The sequence below is a fragment of the Planococcus citri genome, chromosome 5, assembly GCF_950023065.1.
Source record: "Planococcus citri chromosome 5, ihPlaCitr1.1, whole genome shotgun sequence".
Taxonomy (NCBI): Eukaryota; Metazoa; Arthropoda; class Insecta; order Hemiptera; family Pseudococcidae; genus Planococcus; species Planococcus citri.
In genome coordinates, this window is record NC_088681.1 from 3,743,659 (window position 1) to 3,762,591 (window position 18,933).

General features: G+C 36.6%; 2 protein-coding genes across 2 annotated transcripts in view; both read right to left on the minus strand.

Moving 5' to 3' along the window:
• Positions 1-2,052: 2,052 nt before the first annotated feature.
• LOC135848524 (uncharacterized) lies at positions 2,053-8,991 on the minus strand. The gene is made up of 2 exons (XM_065368446.1): positions 8,161-8,991; positions 2,053-4,482 (listed from the first exon to the last, which is right to left on the minus strand). Exons 1-2 carry the CDS (start codon positions 8,978-8,980, stop codon positions 2,177-2,179), a joined length of 3,126 nt encoding a protein of 1,041 aa, XP_065224518.1. The 5' UTR covers positions 8,981-8,991; the 3' UTR covers positions 2,053-2,176.
• Positions 8,992-14,720: 5,729 nt separating this feature from the next.
• Positions 14,721-18,933, minus strand: part of LOC135847142 (uncharacterized) — a 29,358-nt gene continuing 25,145 nt past the window's right edge. The window contains exon 3 of the mRNA XM_065366573.1: positions 14,721-17,179. Within this exon, the coding sequence (XP_065222645.1) occupies positions 14,880-17,179 (2,300 nt within the window). The 3' untranslated portion in view covers positions 14,721-14,879. The remainder of the gene's footprint in view (positions 17,180-18,933) is intronic.

Sequence of the window (18,933 nt, forward strand, 5' to 3'; positions counted from 1 at the left end):
TACAGAATGGATTCGTACAAATGACTCGTTTGCGAACGAATCGATTCATTTACTCAATTATTGATGAATCATTCGCGAACGAATTGATTCGTAATAGTGATTCATTCGCGAACGAATCGATTCGTGCAAGTGACTCAATCGCGAACGAATCGATTCATTTACTCAATTATTGATGAATCATTCGCGAACGAATTGATTCGTAATAGTGATTCATTCGTGAACGAATCGATTCGTGCAAGTGACTCGTTCGCGAACGAATCGATTCATTTACTCAATTGTTGATGAATCATTCGCGAGCGAATCGATTCGTATTGGTCACTCATTTTTGGCAACATAATAAAATGTGCCAAAATTTTTTATTTTTGACTGTTTGAAAATGTTCAGCAAAAAATGTTCATATTTTGAGCATTTGAAAAATGCACAAAAAAGCTTCAATTTTTGGCTCCTTGAAAATTGTGCAAAAACGTCGTATTTTTGGTAGTTTGAGAAAATGTTTCTTGATTTGATTAGCTTCTTAAAAAATGTGGTGAAGGATCCAATTTTCGACTTTTTAAAAATATTTTCAAAAAAGATCCAATTTTTGACTTTTTAAAAATTGTGCAAAAAGGTCAAATTTTTGCCAGCGTAGAAAATGCGCCTAAATTTTTTACTTTTGAATGCTATAAGTAACATTTAAAAAATGTCAATATTTTGATCATTTCGCAAAATGTGCTAGAAGTATCAACTTAACTGCTTGAAAATTTTTCAGAAAGGTCGAATTTTAAGCGGCTTGGAAGATGTGCCTTTTACCACTTTTTTGAAAAATTTGCAAAAAAGGGTCCAAGTTTCAACTATTTGAAAAATCTGTTGAATTTTGACTCCTCGAATATTATCCAAAAAGGTGGAATTTTCGGTAGCTTGAAAAAGACCCGAATTTCAACTATACGTACATACCTATTTGATATCAGATCGAATTTTTCACTGTTCAAAAAATATGCTGGAAAGATTCAATTTTTGATGATTTTTAAACTTTGTATCATCTTCGACCGCCTAAAAAATTTGTAAAAAATAGTCCAATTCTAGACTTTTTGAAGCAAAAGTTGATCAAAAAAGGCCAATTTTCAACAGTTTAATAAACATGCTCAATTGCTCAAACTTCTCATTTTTGACTAGGTACCTACTGGAGAAATCTAAAAAAAGATCTCAATTACGAGTAGGTATTTGAATTTTGAAAAATATTCCAGAAGGTCGAATTTTTGACCTGCTTGAAAATTGTGCAAAAAGGTCAGCTTTTTGGCAGCTTGGAAAATCAATACGTTTTGCTTACCTATACTGACATAATTATGCCTGAATAATTCTCACTTTCAACTACCTAAAAAAGATTACTAAAATTAAAATTTGCTGAAAAATCCAACTTTTTACTGCTTGAAAAAATGTGCTAAAAGGTCCAATTTTCGACAGCCTGAAAATTGTGCCAGAAAGGTCGAATTTTCAAAAACTTGGAATATGTGCCCAAATTTCTCATTTTTGGCTAAAAATCCAAATTCCAGCTACTTGTATTTGAAAAATCTGTTGAAAGGTTGAACTTTCAACTCCTTAAAAATTATGCAAAAAGGTCAAATTTTCGGTAGTTTGGAAATTGTGTCTAAAATTTCTCACCTTTTACTGCCTACTTGAAAAATGTGGTGGAAACCCTGATTTTTTACCAGTTGGAAATTGTACAAGATCCGATTTTTAACTGCTTGAAAATCGCGCCAATGTAATGGTCTAATTTTTGAACGCTTAGGAAATGTTTCCTTTGAAGTGTACAGCTTCATTGACAATTATAGGTAGTCTTATTGCCATCTTATTGACAAAAAATGCCTACTTTAGTGTGAAATGACTTTTGATATCAGTCCACTATCCCATTATTCCTCCTTTGAAACTAAAATGGATCATTCTACTCGCACACAACACTTTCTTCATAGTAAAAGTTCGAAAAAAAAAAAAAAACCATTTCAAGTTCATTTGGTGAGGGAAAATGAAAATTGAAAATTATTCCAAGTGAAAAGTCAACATTAATTCATGAAAACATCCATATTCACAAAGGTTTATTTCTTCATGACAAAGCTTAAACATACGATAAGCTTAATTCAAGAGCATATAACTAGGTATGGTATTGAATTACTCATAAAAACTGAATTATAGGTACTAAGAATTATGACATACAATGAATTCTAGGATTATGAATACTTATAATATTCCCGTAAGGGAGTTTTTTAACACTTGAACTTTTTGTTGAATATTCCACGAATGGCCATTCCTTTATTAATTCCCACGATTGATATGTGGCATCATAGTAGTATAATTTATTGATATACACGCCTAACGGTTCACCATTTTCATGCTGGATACAAGTAATAATCGCATGTCTTTCGTTCATATAATAGTATACAGCAGTATCCGGCAATGAAGGAATTTCTCGCCAAGTTACAGCCTCTACGTCGAATATAAAAATACGTCTTTGGACGAATACTGCCCCCAAACTGTGATTGTTCAAGGAAACAAGTCCATGTAGCAATTGAAGCATCCTACACTCGTCGTACTCGGGATCCTCGTGCCTTGTGAGATGCAGAGTGAGATGAGGCAAATTAGGGATAGAAGTCCACGAATTTTGTTGAAAATCGTATAATTCAAGAGGGAAACTTGTCGTAGAATCATTTCGTCCGATTTCGTACATCCTGTACAACTTATCGCCATCACTGGCGAAGCAAACACCACGTTTATTTGGATCAGCAGCTGAAATTTGCATCCAGCGATTAAATTCGAACGAATATTTCATGATCAAACTGTCCTCGAGACAGCAGTAAATTTCATTGCGGCGATTCAGCAAAGTGCATTTTAACTCATCAGTGTACCGTGAGCGAACATCTTCCGTATTGTGAATACGTCGATCAGATGCCAAACAGAATAACTTCCCCGAAGAGAAATTGTAAGCATAAAAAGTAGGGGTCTGGAGCACTGAACAGAGTATGAATACGGTATCGTTGTTAATCATGGTTGCTGACATGGGATATTTGAGGAAAGTTTTACAGTTCGGCATAATATTTTCACATAGGTGAAATGAGACGATTTCATTCCATTGAGTATCGAGAATTTTGAATAATCTTCCCTCGTGCGATGTGACGAATGCCGGCTTCGACAGCACATCTTGACTTGTTTGTTCGTTTTCTTTATGCTTGGAAAATAATGGGAATGGAAGCACAGAAGCTGAGCATAAAACTTGCCATATCTTGTTTTTGACAAAATCTGGCGTGCATTGCTTCAAATTTGAAGGATTTTCAATGGAATAATCGACCCAGTCTGTTGTACGGTTTCGACTTATGGCTAGTGCGATCTGAGGTACGAGGCGATATCGATTTTCAACATCGTGAACAACCCATGTCGAACAAATATCCAGAAGATCGCGAGGATCATCGAAATACAAATCATCCGACGTTAACGTACTTTCCAAGTAGTCGTAAGAAATCGTAGAAAATAATTCGGTATCAACCTGCGGCCACCTCATCATGTACTGTACCAAGTACATAGTATTTAAATCGTCGTAATGCTCGACATTCCTCAGAGTGATACTCAAAACTTCTTTGATATCTGCTGAACTCAGTTTATCATATGATCCCCCCAACTTCAAATAGCTCACACATACTTTTATTAATTTCTCTATTTTAAACAAATCGCTCGCTTTAAACAATCGAATAACATCGTTCGTGCTATATGCTGCATCATCAAAGTAAATGTAATCGACGATCACTTTGAATATATCTCGATCGACTCCATCAAACGAATATGCTCCGGTTCCATTCAAAGTACTGTTTTCAGGAAGAGTAATCGCCTTGAAAAGTTCAGCAAATTGTGGCAAGTTGTCTATTTTAGGCCACGAGTCGACGATATATCTAGTCAAAAAGATCCTATTCAATTTTTTGTACTCGGCGCGGGCATGAGTGAAATTCAACATTTCAACAACGACTTTGCTGCAAATATCCTTCCTATTGGTCTCCATCCAGCCGCAACACGGTTTCTTCAATTTATCGATTCTTAAAATATGCACTGCCTTGAATAAACTAACGGCGATGTCGCTTGTAGGTTCGATTTTTCCCAAATACATGTGGTTAACTACCATGTCGAATGTGGCTGAATCGATTTCATCTAGCGAATATATTTTATCCTTACTCGGAGGGCTCGGTGGTATTCCTTTACATTGTGCAGCTAACTCGGAGTACTCTTTGGAAAAGATTTCCTCGAAATACACAGACTCCGATTTCAACACAGAGCGATGAAGTTTGTAAACTTTGTCGTCAACTTTGACTGTGATATCGTAAAAGTTACCATTCTTCAAGAAAGATTCCAACTTCGGTTCCTTGCTGGATAAGAAAGGATGATCTTCTTGGGCAGTGACGTCTGTTTCATTATCACGAGGATCCTCGCGTTTATTCCTTTCAGCAGCTACTGAAGTCTCAGAATCAACTGAAACAAAACAAACAAAAAAAACACATAGGTATGAAGAAACAGTATTTTTGCAACTGAACTACATTATACAAGAAAAGAGCCATTTGTAAAGAAATATGATCAGTTTGATTTATAAAAATAGAAGAAGTCTCCTCTCCAAGGGAAGATTAAATCATGGAGGGGAATTTTTTTGCTTCCGTCAACTCTGAAAATTTAAAATTCCGAATGAACAGAAAAGTCTAACAAAATATCTGAAAGACATTTCTTAAAGTTTGACATCATTTCAGCAATTGGTTAATTTTTTTAAACGTTCTTACAAGGGAACCTCTTGAGGTGTCACAGTCCGATTTGAACGGAACCGCGATTTTTGGAAATAGTCTAGAACCCCCAAAACCAAATTTTCAGCTGCCCAAGTTCATTTTTCGATTTTTGGCGAATTTTTGAAAATTCAAAATTGACTGTTTTTGGTGATTTATGCTTTTGTGAGGAAATTTTTTGAATAGTTTTGGACAAAATACAGCGATTCGCGTGAATTTTAAAAGTTTCCACACAAACGGGAAACTTTTGATTTTTTTGGATTTTTTAATTTTGAAAAAAGCTTGTCAAAAAGCCAATTTTGAGGTGTCACTCTCAAAATTGGCTCAAAGGTGGATAAGCCTCGTTAAACAGGTCGAGTGTAATATACAACTCGATTTTTAGCTGCCTAACTTCATATTCACGCCTTTTGGAGCAAATTCAAAATTCTGGAGAAATTGAAAATCTCGCTGGAGGCTCCAGAATGGCTGGAAATTGTGAAATTTGGATTTGGGGGGGTTAGTTTTGGACAAAATACAGCGATTCGCGTGAATTTCAAAAATTTCCACACAAACTGGAAACTTTTGATTTTTTTGATTTTTTAATTTTGAAAAAAGCTGGTCAAAAAGCCACTTTTGAGGTGCCACTCTCCAAATCGGCTGAGATGTGGATAAACTCGTTAAACAGGTCGAGTGTAATATACAACTCGATTTTTAGCTGCCTAACTTCATATTCACGCCTTTTGGAGCAAATTCAAAATTCTGGAGAAATTTAAAAATCGCGCTGGAGGCTCCAGAATGGCTTTGAATGGTGAAATTTGGATTTGGGTAATTAATATTAGTTTTGGGACTCACTTTTACCATTTTTATTGATCAAGTACGTCACTTTGAAAAAAAAAGCATAAATCACCAAAAACAGTCAATATTGAATGCTCAAAAATTCGCCAAAAATCGAAAAATGAACTTGTGCAGCTGAAAATTTGGTTTTGGGTGTTTTAGACTATGCTATTTTCAAAAATCGCTGTACCGTTCGAATCGGAGTGTGACACCTCAAGAGGTTCCGTTGTTAGAAGTCAAACAGAAATTCTGACTATTGCAAGAGATAATTTTTTTCGTCAGGGGAACGTTTTGAACTCAAACTCGCCAATTGCAATGAAACCAGATTATATCATGGGAACATTTTCTAAAAACTCCGTAACCAAAATTTGAGATACTCAAGTTCATCCTTGGATTTCTGGCAAATTTTTGAACATTAATCAGATTTAATAAGATGTACTCGTATTTCGCCAGCCCTGCCAGTTTCGGGAGTAGAGAGTGATCGTTTGACACAGACGACCTTGGAAAGCCAGACAGACGCACAGACAGACGACCTGGGGAAGCTAGACAGGTATGTCAGTGACATTGAGAGGTCAGACAGACGGGCCAATGACCTTAGGAGGCCAGACAAGCACACAGACAACCTCAAGAGGCCAAACGACAGACGACGACCAAGAGAGGCCAGAAAATGACCTTTGAAGGTCATTTAGGAAGACAGACCTCCTTCAGAAGCCGAACAAACGGGTCAATGATGTTCAAAGATCGAACATACAAGATGACAAATAACCTTATTGGGAAGCCAAACACAGGGCTGGAGCGAGCAGGAGAGCAAATGGGGCAGCCTGCCCCCTCACAATTCTGAAAATTTGAGTAATGAATTGGAAAAATCACCCTCGAGTCAGAAAAATTGTAATTTTTTGATAAATTAAGTACCTACCAATTCATTTTCGTGTGTACAAATTTTATTTGGATTTGTCTCAGACCAATTAAAGTTGCAAGATTCACACTCCACAAATCAGCAAAAATACTACGTTTTTCAACTTTTTAGAGCATAAATCACAAGTACTTATTTTTGATATATTTTGTCCTCGCTTCGCTCGAAATTTATTGCCTAGTTTTTCTATGTATTTCTGAATTTCTGCGTCAAAATCATATCTGTTCTAACTTTTGAAACTTTCGAAGGTAGAAAAATTGATCCGTTTTATCATTTAAAAAAAATTATTGGTAGGTAATTAACTTGTTGAGTCATAAGTTTTCAAAAACTTCAGCTCTCACTTTGCTCGGAGGGGAGGGGGAGCGTGCGCATGTTTGCTTTTCATTTTCAAAATCAACTTTTTCTAAACATGCATTAAACATATTATTTAAAGGAACCGAAAACATTAACATATTTTTTTCTTCACAAAACACGAATTTTCAGAAGCTTGAATCCTTGAAATTTCTGGGGAAAAGGTCACTTTAAAAATTGTTTTTTTTTTAATACATATAAATATTTGAATATGTATTAAAATTTCAAAACTAACTTAGAAAAAAAACTCCTTGCACAAGAAAAACATTGTTTTACCCATGGAAATATAACTTTTTGAAAGATTTAGCCCTTGCTTCGCTCGGCCCCATTTGTATTGGAGCCTCAGGAATTCTATCTCTTATTTTACCTACCAAATTCACTTACAGTTAAGAACTTTTTTTAGCCGACTATGGACCAGTTGGGAAATTCATGATACTTAGTAGGGAATTTCTGGTTATTTGCCCCCGCCCCCCACACAAATAAATAGAACCATTCGCTACGGAACTGGCCAGATAGATGGGTCAGTGACCTTAGTAGGTCGAACAGACGACCATGAGAGGCTAGACAAGTATGGTCAGTGATCTTAAAAAGGCAGACAGACGAGTCAATGCCATTGAGAGGCCATACAGGCAAACAGAAAACCTTGGGAAGCCATATAGATTTGGTAGGTCAATGACCTTGGAATGCGACGACCTTGAGATTCACATTTGTTCACAAAAATTCATGTTTCATGAAAAAAAATTGAAATTTGCCCTTGAAAGAGTCCATTTAAATATTTTTTCAAAAATTCGTCAAAAATCCAAAAATTAACTTCAGCATTTAAGATTTTTATATCCGTGGTTTTAGCTCATGACCTTTCGATTTAGCTGGGTTTCGTTCAAAATGGAAGTATTTGAGTTCGAAAGATTTCCTTGTATAAGTTGCAAATATCAAAATGTTGTTTAAGTACATAATTATTACTTACCTATTTGGTCTTTTTGTTTTTTCAGAGTTTTCAAAAGCCTGACATGAGAAACTCAAGATTTTTTTCAATATTTTAAAGGCAGCAAATTCAATAATACAATACGAAGTGCTCGTAGAGGAGAGATATAAATTCTCAGAAAAGAAAGATTTTCGGAAAATATCATATTGTTTTGCTCTACCTATCCCTCCTCTAATCTATGTCAGAAAAAATGGCACAGTTCTTCAAGATCCGAGGACGAGAGCATTTAAAACTGGGAATACCCTTTCTCAACAAAATCAGGCTATCAATATTCAATTTCATTAATTACATACTTAACTCGTACATAAAATGATGCTTACCTGGTTTTGAGTAATGAATTTCTCCACAGTACACCAACCATTTGTAAAAATGTCTCGATATTGTATTTTCGTTGAGATTCTGGTCGTTTTTGGATAAACGTAAGTTAAAATCATCTTCAGAAATCGTATTTGAAAGATGAAATCCGAGTCTAGCAGCATTTAGAAGATTCAATGCGTAATGCAAACGGTTTTCCGTATCGTGAAAGATCCATCTAGCGCAGATTTTACTAACAGGCCTGAATGGTCTAATCGAAGATATTCCGCAGTATGAAAGAATTTTGACGATGTGATCAAACTTGACAGATAGAAGTTCATCGTGATCATTCAGATGTCTCATATTTTGAGCCAGATATTCGAAAACAGCCGGTAACAAATACTCGAACTTCTGATCATAGGTGATGAAATTATATAACTTGAAAATATCCTTATTCAAGAGATCACTAGAACGTAACGTTTCAGTTACGAGTCGTTTCCACGTTTCCGGATCGATATCCATCTGAAGATAATCCATAGCCATCAGCAAGGATACCAAATTATCGGCATTAATAACAGATTCCAATTTTTCATCGTAAATGACATCAACTACAGCGGAAAATGTATCGGTATCCATAAGTGGGATTTCTATCAGATCGCTGTTTCTTTCGCTGTAATCTTCGGTAAATAGTTTTTCAAAATAACCGGACTTTAGAGCTAGTTGCAGCCGATCGAGGTAGTATATGTCTTCTTCGATTTTCACCATAACATCTTTGTATTGACTTCTGATCAAGTTCTTTGGCTTATGTTGATCAGCTGTTGCTTCGATCGATTTTTCGGCATTCATGTTTTGCGATTTTGTTCTGAAAAATAAACAAAGGTTTATATTTAAAATGCGAGGTCGGTCATTTAACAATTCTTGAGACCATTTCTACATATTTTAAAAATGTTCAAAACTATCGAAATCGGTTTTTTATACTTTATAAATATCTAAGCATAAAATTTACTCAAGAAGGAAGGACTTTTTGAGATATATGGGTACTGGTTTTAACTCCAAACAACTTGCGATGTCGCTCTGCTGCCTCACCCTGCCTGCCTCAGATCGTCTCAAAAGCCCCAAGAAAAAATAATTGGATCTGATCAGGTCTGAACAGATTCAACTCGATCTAAACTCTGAATGGTTCAGTTTTTGAGGATTTTCGAAAAAATTGAGTATGGTGTGAGCTATCAAAATGGTTAAAAAGTTCACAGAAAATCAAAAATTTCCATCAACATTTCTTGTGAGCAGTTTTGAAGAATTTCAAGTTGAATATTATGATACCGTAAACTGGGGTAACATTGAAATCGCGGGGTAACATTGAAGGGTGCGGTTTTTCATCATATCATGCTCCATGGCGGTGGAACTATGAAGTATGGAACAATTCTGACACCGGGAATGGATAGAGTACACTTTGGCGATTATTTTTCCTATGTTATCATTTTCAACTAGTGGTTCCAACACCAGTGAAAAAGCAAGCGAAAAAAAGTGCTGTTTTTATCAATTTTAATTAACATGAAAAGCTTGGTGTCTGGAATTTTGAATTTTCAAAGAACGAGTCAAGTGACATTATAGATGTCTTGGTACATCTCCCGACTATAAATTAGCGCATTTGTTCATGTGCCAAAGTTGTTCCCTGAGGAGTAAAAAAATAATATTCAAACTGGGGTAACTTTGAAGTCTATAAAAAAATCATGAAATTTTGGTAAAATTGGACAAAAATGCATGAAAATGCTTGTAAACTTGTTAAAAACGATGTGAAAACTTGAAAAACAGCTCTGAAATCATTAAAAAATCATAAAATTTGGTCAAATTGGCCAAAATGCATGAAAAACGCCTGAAAACTAGAAAAATTCCAAATTATCATTTTGGAGCACTCTTTCATAAATTCAATTGTGAATATGGATCATTTTGTAAGTGCTTGACGCGTATAAAGTGACCAAAAAGTGAATACTCATGTTTTTGATAATTTTTGACCTTGATTGAAGCACATTTCAAGGGGTCTTCAAAGTTACCCCAAACGCTGGGTAACTTTGAAGGGCACTTCTTTTGGCTCTTGCGCTTGACAGGAAAAAGGTAGGCAACTTCTGTAACCGCCAAAACATAGTGCTGACATAGCTTTATCAAAAGCACCACACACATTTCCCCTACCTCCGCCATTTATACCTCTAAACATAAAAAATACTGAAAAATCCTTCAATGTTACCCCAGTTTACGGTATTAAGATTTAAGCCAAAAAATATCAGAAATTTTTATTAATACTTTTTTTGAGCAGTTTTGGAATATTTTGAGCTCAAAATTATATAGTTGAAATTTTCGGAGTTTTTGAAAAATGTGTGCAAATTTTCCAAATGGTATAAATAAAACTTACCTATCATTTTGTACTACACACTTAAGTATGTATGTACTTACTTGAAAAATATGCAAGAAAAGTTTCAAATTTCAACTATTTGGAAAATCTGTCAAAGGGTCGGATTCTTGACTCTTTGAAAATTGTGCAAGAAAGTCGAATTTTTGGTAGCGTGGGCAAATGTGCCCGAAATTTCTCACTTTTTATTGCCTGCTTATGTACACACATGAAAAATGTAGGTACAAAAAATGCCAAAATTTCAACTTTTTGGAAAATGTGCTTAAAGACCCAACTTTTGACTGCTTGAAAATTTTACAAGATCAAATTGTAAGGCGAGAAAAAGTACATTTTGTCGCCTTAGTTGCAAAAACTCGTATCTCCAACTCTGAGATCACACCTTGTGTAAACCATCCTTTTTGCACTGCAGCGCTCCCTATTGGACTTTAATGCTCAACTAAAAGATAGGTAACAGAGGGGGACCATCCTCTCTTACCTACTTTTTAGTTGAGCGTTCAAGTCCAATAGGGAGCGCTACAGTGCAAAAAGAACGGTTTACACAAGGTGTGATCTCATAGTTGGAGATATGAGTTTTTGCAACTAAGGCAATGATTTTTATTTCTTCTAGGAGAAATAAAAATGGGTTTTTTACCTCTTTAGCGAGCCGTGCACCTATCTAACAGACCGCGTACCTATCTGCTACGGCATGTATAGAGACGTTAGGTAGGGACTCGTAGGCTATACCTACAGCTTACGATGTGAGTGCTCTGTGTGTCAAAAGTCAGTCTGTATATGCACTTACGAGTGGCATGTACAGCTCAAGTAATACCTAGCCATTAGCTACGGCTTAGGGATTACAACCTGGTACCTATTTACTGCGGTAGATAGGTATGGAGTGAGGGTGCTCCTGCCTCTCGGATATTCTCGTGCCCTGTACCAAGGGGTATAGGATTGGTAGGGTGTCGATGGGATAATCCCAGAGGACCATGGTCCATAGATTTATTTTTGTTTCCTTTTTGTATTTTGTTTTTTGCTTTTTCTTTTCTTTGTTTTAACTTATATAATATTTTGTTGTTTTATTCTTCAAATATATAAGATTTACCAGTACTCTCTGCAGTGCTTAAAGTTTTTTTATTTACTGAAAAGCGAATGGCGAGGCGGTAGTTCGCCAGACATTCGCAAATCTATGAAGTAGATAGGCCCTCCCTTAGGATTGTGTTAGGTTCACTTACGAGTGAATAGTGCTCTTGGCCCAACCTAAGGGTTGATTCAAATGATCGCCTGATAAATTAGCTTTGCTTACGAGTGAATAGCGTTCTCCTAATTTTTTCTTGCGCTTCAAAATTTTCGGCTGCTCGAAAAATATGCTGAAAAGGTTCAATTTTTTGATGACTAGACAACTTTTTTCAAAATTTATCATCTTCGGACTGCCTAAAAAATTTGCAAAAAATAGTCCAATTTGTAACAGCTTATGTCCAATTTTTAGCCACTTGAAAATTATGCAAAAAAAGTCAAATTTTTGGCAGCGTAGAAAATGTGTTAACATTTTTCACTTTTGACTGCTTCAAAATGTGCATAAAAGGACCGTATTTTGAACATTTTTGAGGAATATGCTAAAAGCCTCAATTTTTGACTACTTGAAAATTGTGCCAAAAAAATCCAAATTTTCGGTAAATTGGGAAATGTGTCCACTAAATTTATCACTTTTTACTACATGCTTAGTTAGGTAGGTAGGTATAGGTAAAAAATATGCAAAAAAAAGGTTCAAATTTCAACTAGGTAGGTACTTGAAAATTCGGTTAGAAAGTCGTACTTTTTAACTTCTTGAAAACTGCGCTAAAAAGTCGAATTTTTTAAAGTTCGAGAAATCTGGTTAAAATTTCTCACTTCGCAGCAATCCAAGTTTCTACTGTTTGAAAAAATGTGCTAAAAGGTCAGATCTTCGATATCCTGAAAGTTGTGCCAAAATGGTCGAATTTTCGAAAACTTGGAATGTGTGCCCAAAATTCTCATTTTTAGCTGCTTAAAAATAGGCAAAACAAAATACAATTTTTGACTATTTGAACATTGCGTTACTTGGCAGCTTGGGAAACGTACCAAAATAAACAACTTTTTACTGCATATTTTACTTGAAAAATCTGCAAAAAAAAAAAAAAAAAAAAAACAGGAAGGTCCCAATTTCAACTAGGTACTTGAAAAATCTGTTGATAGGTCGAACTTTTGACTATGGTCATTCCATGTCAACTCAACCAACGTTTTTGGGTCATGTCCTTCGATTTCGCTAAATTTTTTTTTACAATATCTACCCACCCAGTAAGTAAGAAATCCGCAATCAGTTTGGTCCCAACCCCCTCAGAGGGCGGGTGGGGGGGGGGGCTTCCATTATTTTCACATTGTCTCGAGGTACTCAACTTCGGTAGCCCATTCCTCCAAAACTATGATACTTTGATCAAAACTGATTTCACAGTTCGAAAGGGCATTGAATTTTGAACTTTTCAAGTGTTCTGAAATTTTCAAAAATTGAAAGTTGAACTTTTAATTTGGAAGTTCAAATTTCAAAATGACGCTGTAAGTGGGACCTACCATTTAAAATTTTGAAAAAATTTCCTTAGATGTACATTTTGATACTTTTTCGAAATATTTAGGTTTAGAGATGGGACTCGTGGACGGAGGGGGAGCACCCCCACCCCCAATTTTGGGTGAAACTTTCCAAAGAAAATCTGGGGCATGTGATATATCAAATTGTATGTTTTCGGCAACGCTGAATACGAATATGACGTTAGATTGGTGATAAGACCCCATCCACGGCCCCCAGCACCTCCCCAAAGGGGGTAAAAGTTCAAAAAAGTGTTTTGATCGTGCGACACATGGAATAATATGTTTTTGGTGACGCTGAACACGAATATGACGTCAGATTTTTGATTGGACTCGTCCACAGCCCCCTGCACTTCCCCAAAGGGGGTAACCCCCCAAAAAAATGGTAACATTCGTGTGACACATGAAATAGTATGTTTTCGATATCGCTGAACACGAATATAGCCATAGTTTTTTAAATCAACCTCACCCATGGCCCCCAGAACCTCCCCCAATAGGTAAAAGTCAAAAAAAATTGTTGGGGGCCGTGGATGAGGTCTAATCGAAAATGTGACGTCATATTCGTGTTCAGCGTCACCAAAAACATATTATTCCATGTGTCACACGAACAAAACACTTTTTTGAACTTTTACTCCCTTTGGGGAGGTGCTGGGGGCCGTGGATGGGGGTCCTATCACCAATCTAACGTCATATTCATGTTCAGCGTTGCCGAAAACATACAATTCGATATATCACATGCCCCAGATTTTCTTTGGAAAGTTTCACCCAAAATTGGGGGTGGGGGTGCTCCCCCTCCGTCCACGGGTCCCATCTCGAAACCTAAATATTTCGAAAAAGTATCAAAATGTACATCTATGGAAATTTTTTCAAAATTTTAAATGGTAGCTCCCACTTACAGCGTCATTTTGAAATTTGAACTTCCAAATTGAAAGTTCAACTTTCAATTTTTGAAAATTTCAGAATACTTGAAAAGTTCAAAATTCAATGCCCTTTCGAACTGTGAAATCAGTTTTGATCAAACTATCATAGTTTTGGAGGAATGGGCTGCTGAAGTTGAGTACCTCGAGACAATGTGAAAATAATGGAAGCCCCCCACCCGCCCCCTGAGGGTGTTGGACCAAACTGATTGCGGCTTTCTTACTTACTGGGTGGGTAGATATTGAAAAAAAAATTTGAGCGAAATCGAAAGACATGACTTTCAAAATCGCCTTTTTTTGGTTGAGTTGACATGGAATGACCATTAAATGAAAATTATGCAAAAAGGTCGAATTTTCGGTAGCTTGGCAAATGTGCCTAAAATTTCTCACTTCTTACTACCTACTTGGAAAATGTGCTTAAAACCCTGATTTTTGACTGCTTGGAAATTGTGCAAGATCGTGCCAATGCAATGGTCGAATTTTTGAAAACTTAGGAAATGTTTCCTTTCAAGTTTTCAGCTTCATTCACAATATAAGTAATCTCATCGCCATCTCATTGACAAAAAATGCTTACTTCAGTGTAACATGACATTTGATATCAGTCCACTATCCCATTATTCCTCCTTTGAAACTAAAATACATCATTCTGCTCATTTAACACTTTCTCCATAGTAGAAGTGAAAAGTCAACATTCATCTATGAAAACATCTATATTTAGATACATACAAAGGTTTATTTCCAACAAAGTTTAAACACACGATAGGCCCAATACATGAGCATATAGGTTACCTTACTATACAGATTTATAAAATTTGAATTAAAATACAAAGGTATACTAAGCATTACGAGTTTATGTCATACAATGAATTTTAGGATTATGAATACCTATAATATTCCGGTAAGAGAGATCATTACTACTTGACCATGATCCCCGGCGTTGATATGGGGACTCGCTATAGTAATACAATTTATTAACATACACGCATAAGATACCATCATCTTCATCCTGGGTAATAATCGCACGTTTTGGGTTCCTACTGCCGTATACATAAGTACCCGGCAATGAACGAATTTCTCGCCAAATTTCAGCCTCGTAGTCGAATATAAAAATACGTCTTTGAAATACTGCCGCAAAACCGTAATCGTTCAAGAAAACGAGTCCATGTAGCTTCCTACACTCGTCGTCGTCGTCGTCGTCGTCAGGATTCTCGTGCGTTTCGAGATCAAGAGTTAGATGAGGGAAATCAGAGATAGAAGTCCACGAATTTTGTTTAAAATCGTATACTTGGAGAGTGTAACTAATTGTAGTATCATTTCGTTCGATTTCGTACATCCTGTACAAGTTACTGCCATCACTGGCGAAACAAATACCACGTTTATCCGGATCAGCAGCTGAAATTTGCATCCAGCGATTAAATTCGAACGAATATTTCAGTATTAAACTGTCCTCGAGACAGCAGTAAATTTCATCGCAGCGATTCAACAAAGTGTATTTTAACCGATCACGTGCATACAGGAAGCGAGCATCTTTCGCATTATAAATACGTCGATCAGATGCCAAACAGAATAACTTTTTTGAAGAGAAATTGTAAGCATAAAAATTAGGAATATGAAGCACGGAACAAAGCATGAATAAGGTATCGTTAATCATGGCGGCTGACATGGGATATTTGAAGGAATTCTCACCGTTTGGCATATTTTCACACAAGTGAAATGAGACGATTTCATCCCCATCACCTTGGAGAATCTTGAATGATCTTCCCTCGTGGGATGTGACGAATACTGGCGTCGACAGCTCATCGTCAGATGTTTGTTCGTTTTCTTCATCATTGGGAAATAATGGGAAAGGAAACACAGAAGCTGAGCATAAAACTTCCCAAATCTTGTTTTTGACAAAATCTTGCGTGCATCGCTTCAAATTCGAAGGAATTTCGATACAATAATCGTCATCGTTTGCTCTACGGTTTCGACTTATGGCTAGTGCGATTTGAGGTACGAGGCGATATCGGTTTTCAACATCGTGTACAACCCATGTCGAACAAATATCCAGCAGATCGCGGGGATCATCGAAATACAAATCATTCGACATTAGCATATTCTCCAGGCAGTCGTAAGGTACGGTACAAAACAATTCTACGTCCACCTCGGGCCACTGCATCGTGTATTTTACTAGGTAGATTGTATTCAGAACCTCGTGATACTGGAAATCTCCCAGAGAAAGAATCAAAACTTCTTTGATATCTGACGAACTCAATCTGGCACACCACCTTATCAAATGATCTATACATTTTCCGACTAATTTCTCAATTTTAAACATATTGCTCGCTTTCAACACTCTCACAATGCTGTCATCGTCAAAATATTTTTTATCGAAGTAAATGTAATCGATAATCACTTTGAAAGTTTCTTGATCAACTTTATCAAACAAATACGCCTTACTTTCATCGGTCGAGTTGATCCCTTCGGGCAAGACAATCGCCTTGAAAAGATCTGCAAACTGTGGCAAGTTATCTATTTTAGGCCACGAGTCTACGATATATCTAGATAAAAATACCTTATTCAATTTTTCATACTCGGTGTGCGCATGAATTAAATTCAACATTTCAACAACGTTTTTGCTGCAAATATCCTTCCTATTGGTCTCCATCCAGCCGCAACACGGTTTCTTCAATTTATCGATTCTTAAAATATGGACTGCCTTGAATAAACGAACAATGATGTCACTTGTAGGTTCAATTTTTCCCAAATACATATGATCAACTATGATGTCAAATGTTTCCGAATCGATTTCATCTAACGAATATATTTTATCCTTACTCGGAGGGCAAGGCACTTCCTCATATTGGGTGGATATCTCGGAGTACTCTTTGGAAAAGAGTTCCTTGAAATACAAACACTCCGATTTTAACACAGATCGATGAAGTTTATAAACTTTCTCGCCAACTTTGACTGTGATATCGTAAATGTAGCTGTTCTTCAGAAACGATTCCAACTTCGGTTCCCTGTTGAACATGAAAGGAGGATCTTCTTTAGTATCTGGTTCCCTCCAGATACGAAAACTATCAAGTTCTTCGGCACTGTACATTGATGCATAACCACACTCACGCTGGCGTTTATTCCTTTCAGCAGCTTCTGAAGTCTCAGAACCAACTGAAACAAAAAAAAAACAAAAATAAGCGCATGAAGAAACAGTAGGTAAGTATTAAGACGCGCCATTTGTAAAGAAATGTGATAAGTTTTAAATTACGGATATGTTTTTTACTTTAGCCGACACTCAAGGTTCAGAAGTTTGCAAATGAAAAGAAAAGTGTGACAAAATATCTGAAAGGCATTTCTAAAAGTTTGGCATAATTTCAGGAATTTTTGTCAATTTTTTTCCAGCGTTCTCAAAAGTCACACTAGAACAACTCTGAAAATTGCAAAAGATGAATTTTTGTTTTTTTCATAATAAGGAACGTTTTGAACTCACACTCTCCGATTGGAACGAAACGAAGCTATCAATAAGGGAAGAAGGAACATTTTTTAAAAACCCTGTAACCAAAATTTGAGGTGCTCAAGTTAATTATTGGATATACTACCTGTCTCAAAAGGGGAGGGACGAGAGAGCCCCCTTAATAGGGACAATATAAGGTTGGGGCAAGTTAGAGCACCTAGTTCGGATAAACGACTTGAGAGGCTAGACAGACGAGTCAATGACCTTAGAAGGCCAGTCAGAATGACAGACGACCTTGGGAAGTGAGACAGGTTCACAGACAACCTCAAGAGACCAAACAGACCAACAGACAGACAACCATGAGAGGCTACACAGATAGGTCAGCGACCTTAAGAGGCATGACGAGCAGGTCAACGACCTTGAAAGGCTGAAGAGACGTAGCCAACCTTTGGAGGTCAGACACGTATCCAGAAAACCTTCAGATGCTATACAGAAAGGTCAATGACCTCGAGAGACCCTATACATAGAATGTCAGTGACATTGAGAAGTCAGGTCAGGCAGGAAAGAAACAGACCATTTTCAGAAGCCGAACAAAGAGTCATTGAGCTTGAGGGCAGACATACAGGAAGACAGACAACCTTGGGAAGCTAGACATCGGGCAGACAGATGGGTCAATGACCTTAAAAGGCCAGATAGACGGGTTGGCCTCAAGAGGTCAGACAGACGAGTATGAGACGCTAGACAGGAAGGTCAGCGACCTTAAGAAGCCATGCCATGGAAACCAATGACCTTGAGAGGTCAGATAGAAATACACAGAACATTGGTAAACCATGCCGACGGGTCAATGACCCCGAGGGGTGAGACAAGCAGGCAAACAACCTTGAGATTCACATTTTGTTCGCTTTCTTTAAAAAAATTCATCTTTCTGAATAAAATTGTAAAATTCCTTCAAAAGAATTATTGTTTACCTATTTTATATTCTATAAATTTTTAAAAATTTGTCAAAAACACATTGGGCAAAAGTTTGAAACTTTTTTTCTGTGTTTGGATCTGAAATTCACTGAATCGATAGTCAAAGGTAGGAAGAATTTCAGAAAAAAATCTTGTTTTTTTTGCTCTATCTCCCAGGAAATCTTTTTAGGAAAAATTACATAGTTCCAATACACATCTGGAATTTGAAATTCTGTGTTGACTCAAGTCATTTCCTTCAAGACCAAGTCCACTTTTAGGGTTCTACTGAACAGTTGAACATTAACAAAACACTTATTTTTGGGTGAATAGACCAAGTAGTGAATACACAGCACTAAATAACGAGATCATGGGAATGTGCAGAATGGCCAAAAATTAATGGTATTAGGAGAAGTGCTGAGAAATAGAAGAACTGGAGAAAAAACAACTCTAGAGAAATACATACCAAAGTGAAGCAGATGATGGCTGCCCACAAGAAAAGGAGAAGTGGAATAGCATACTT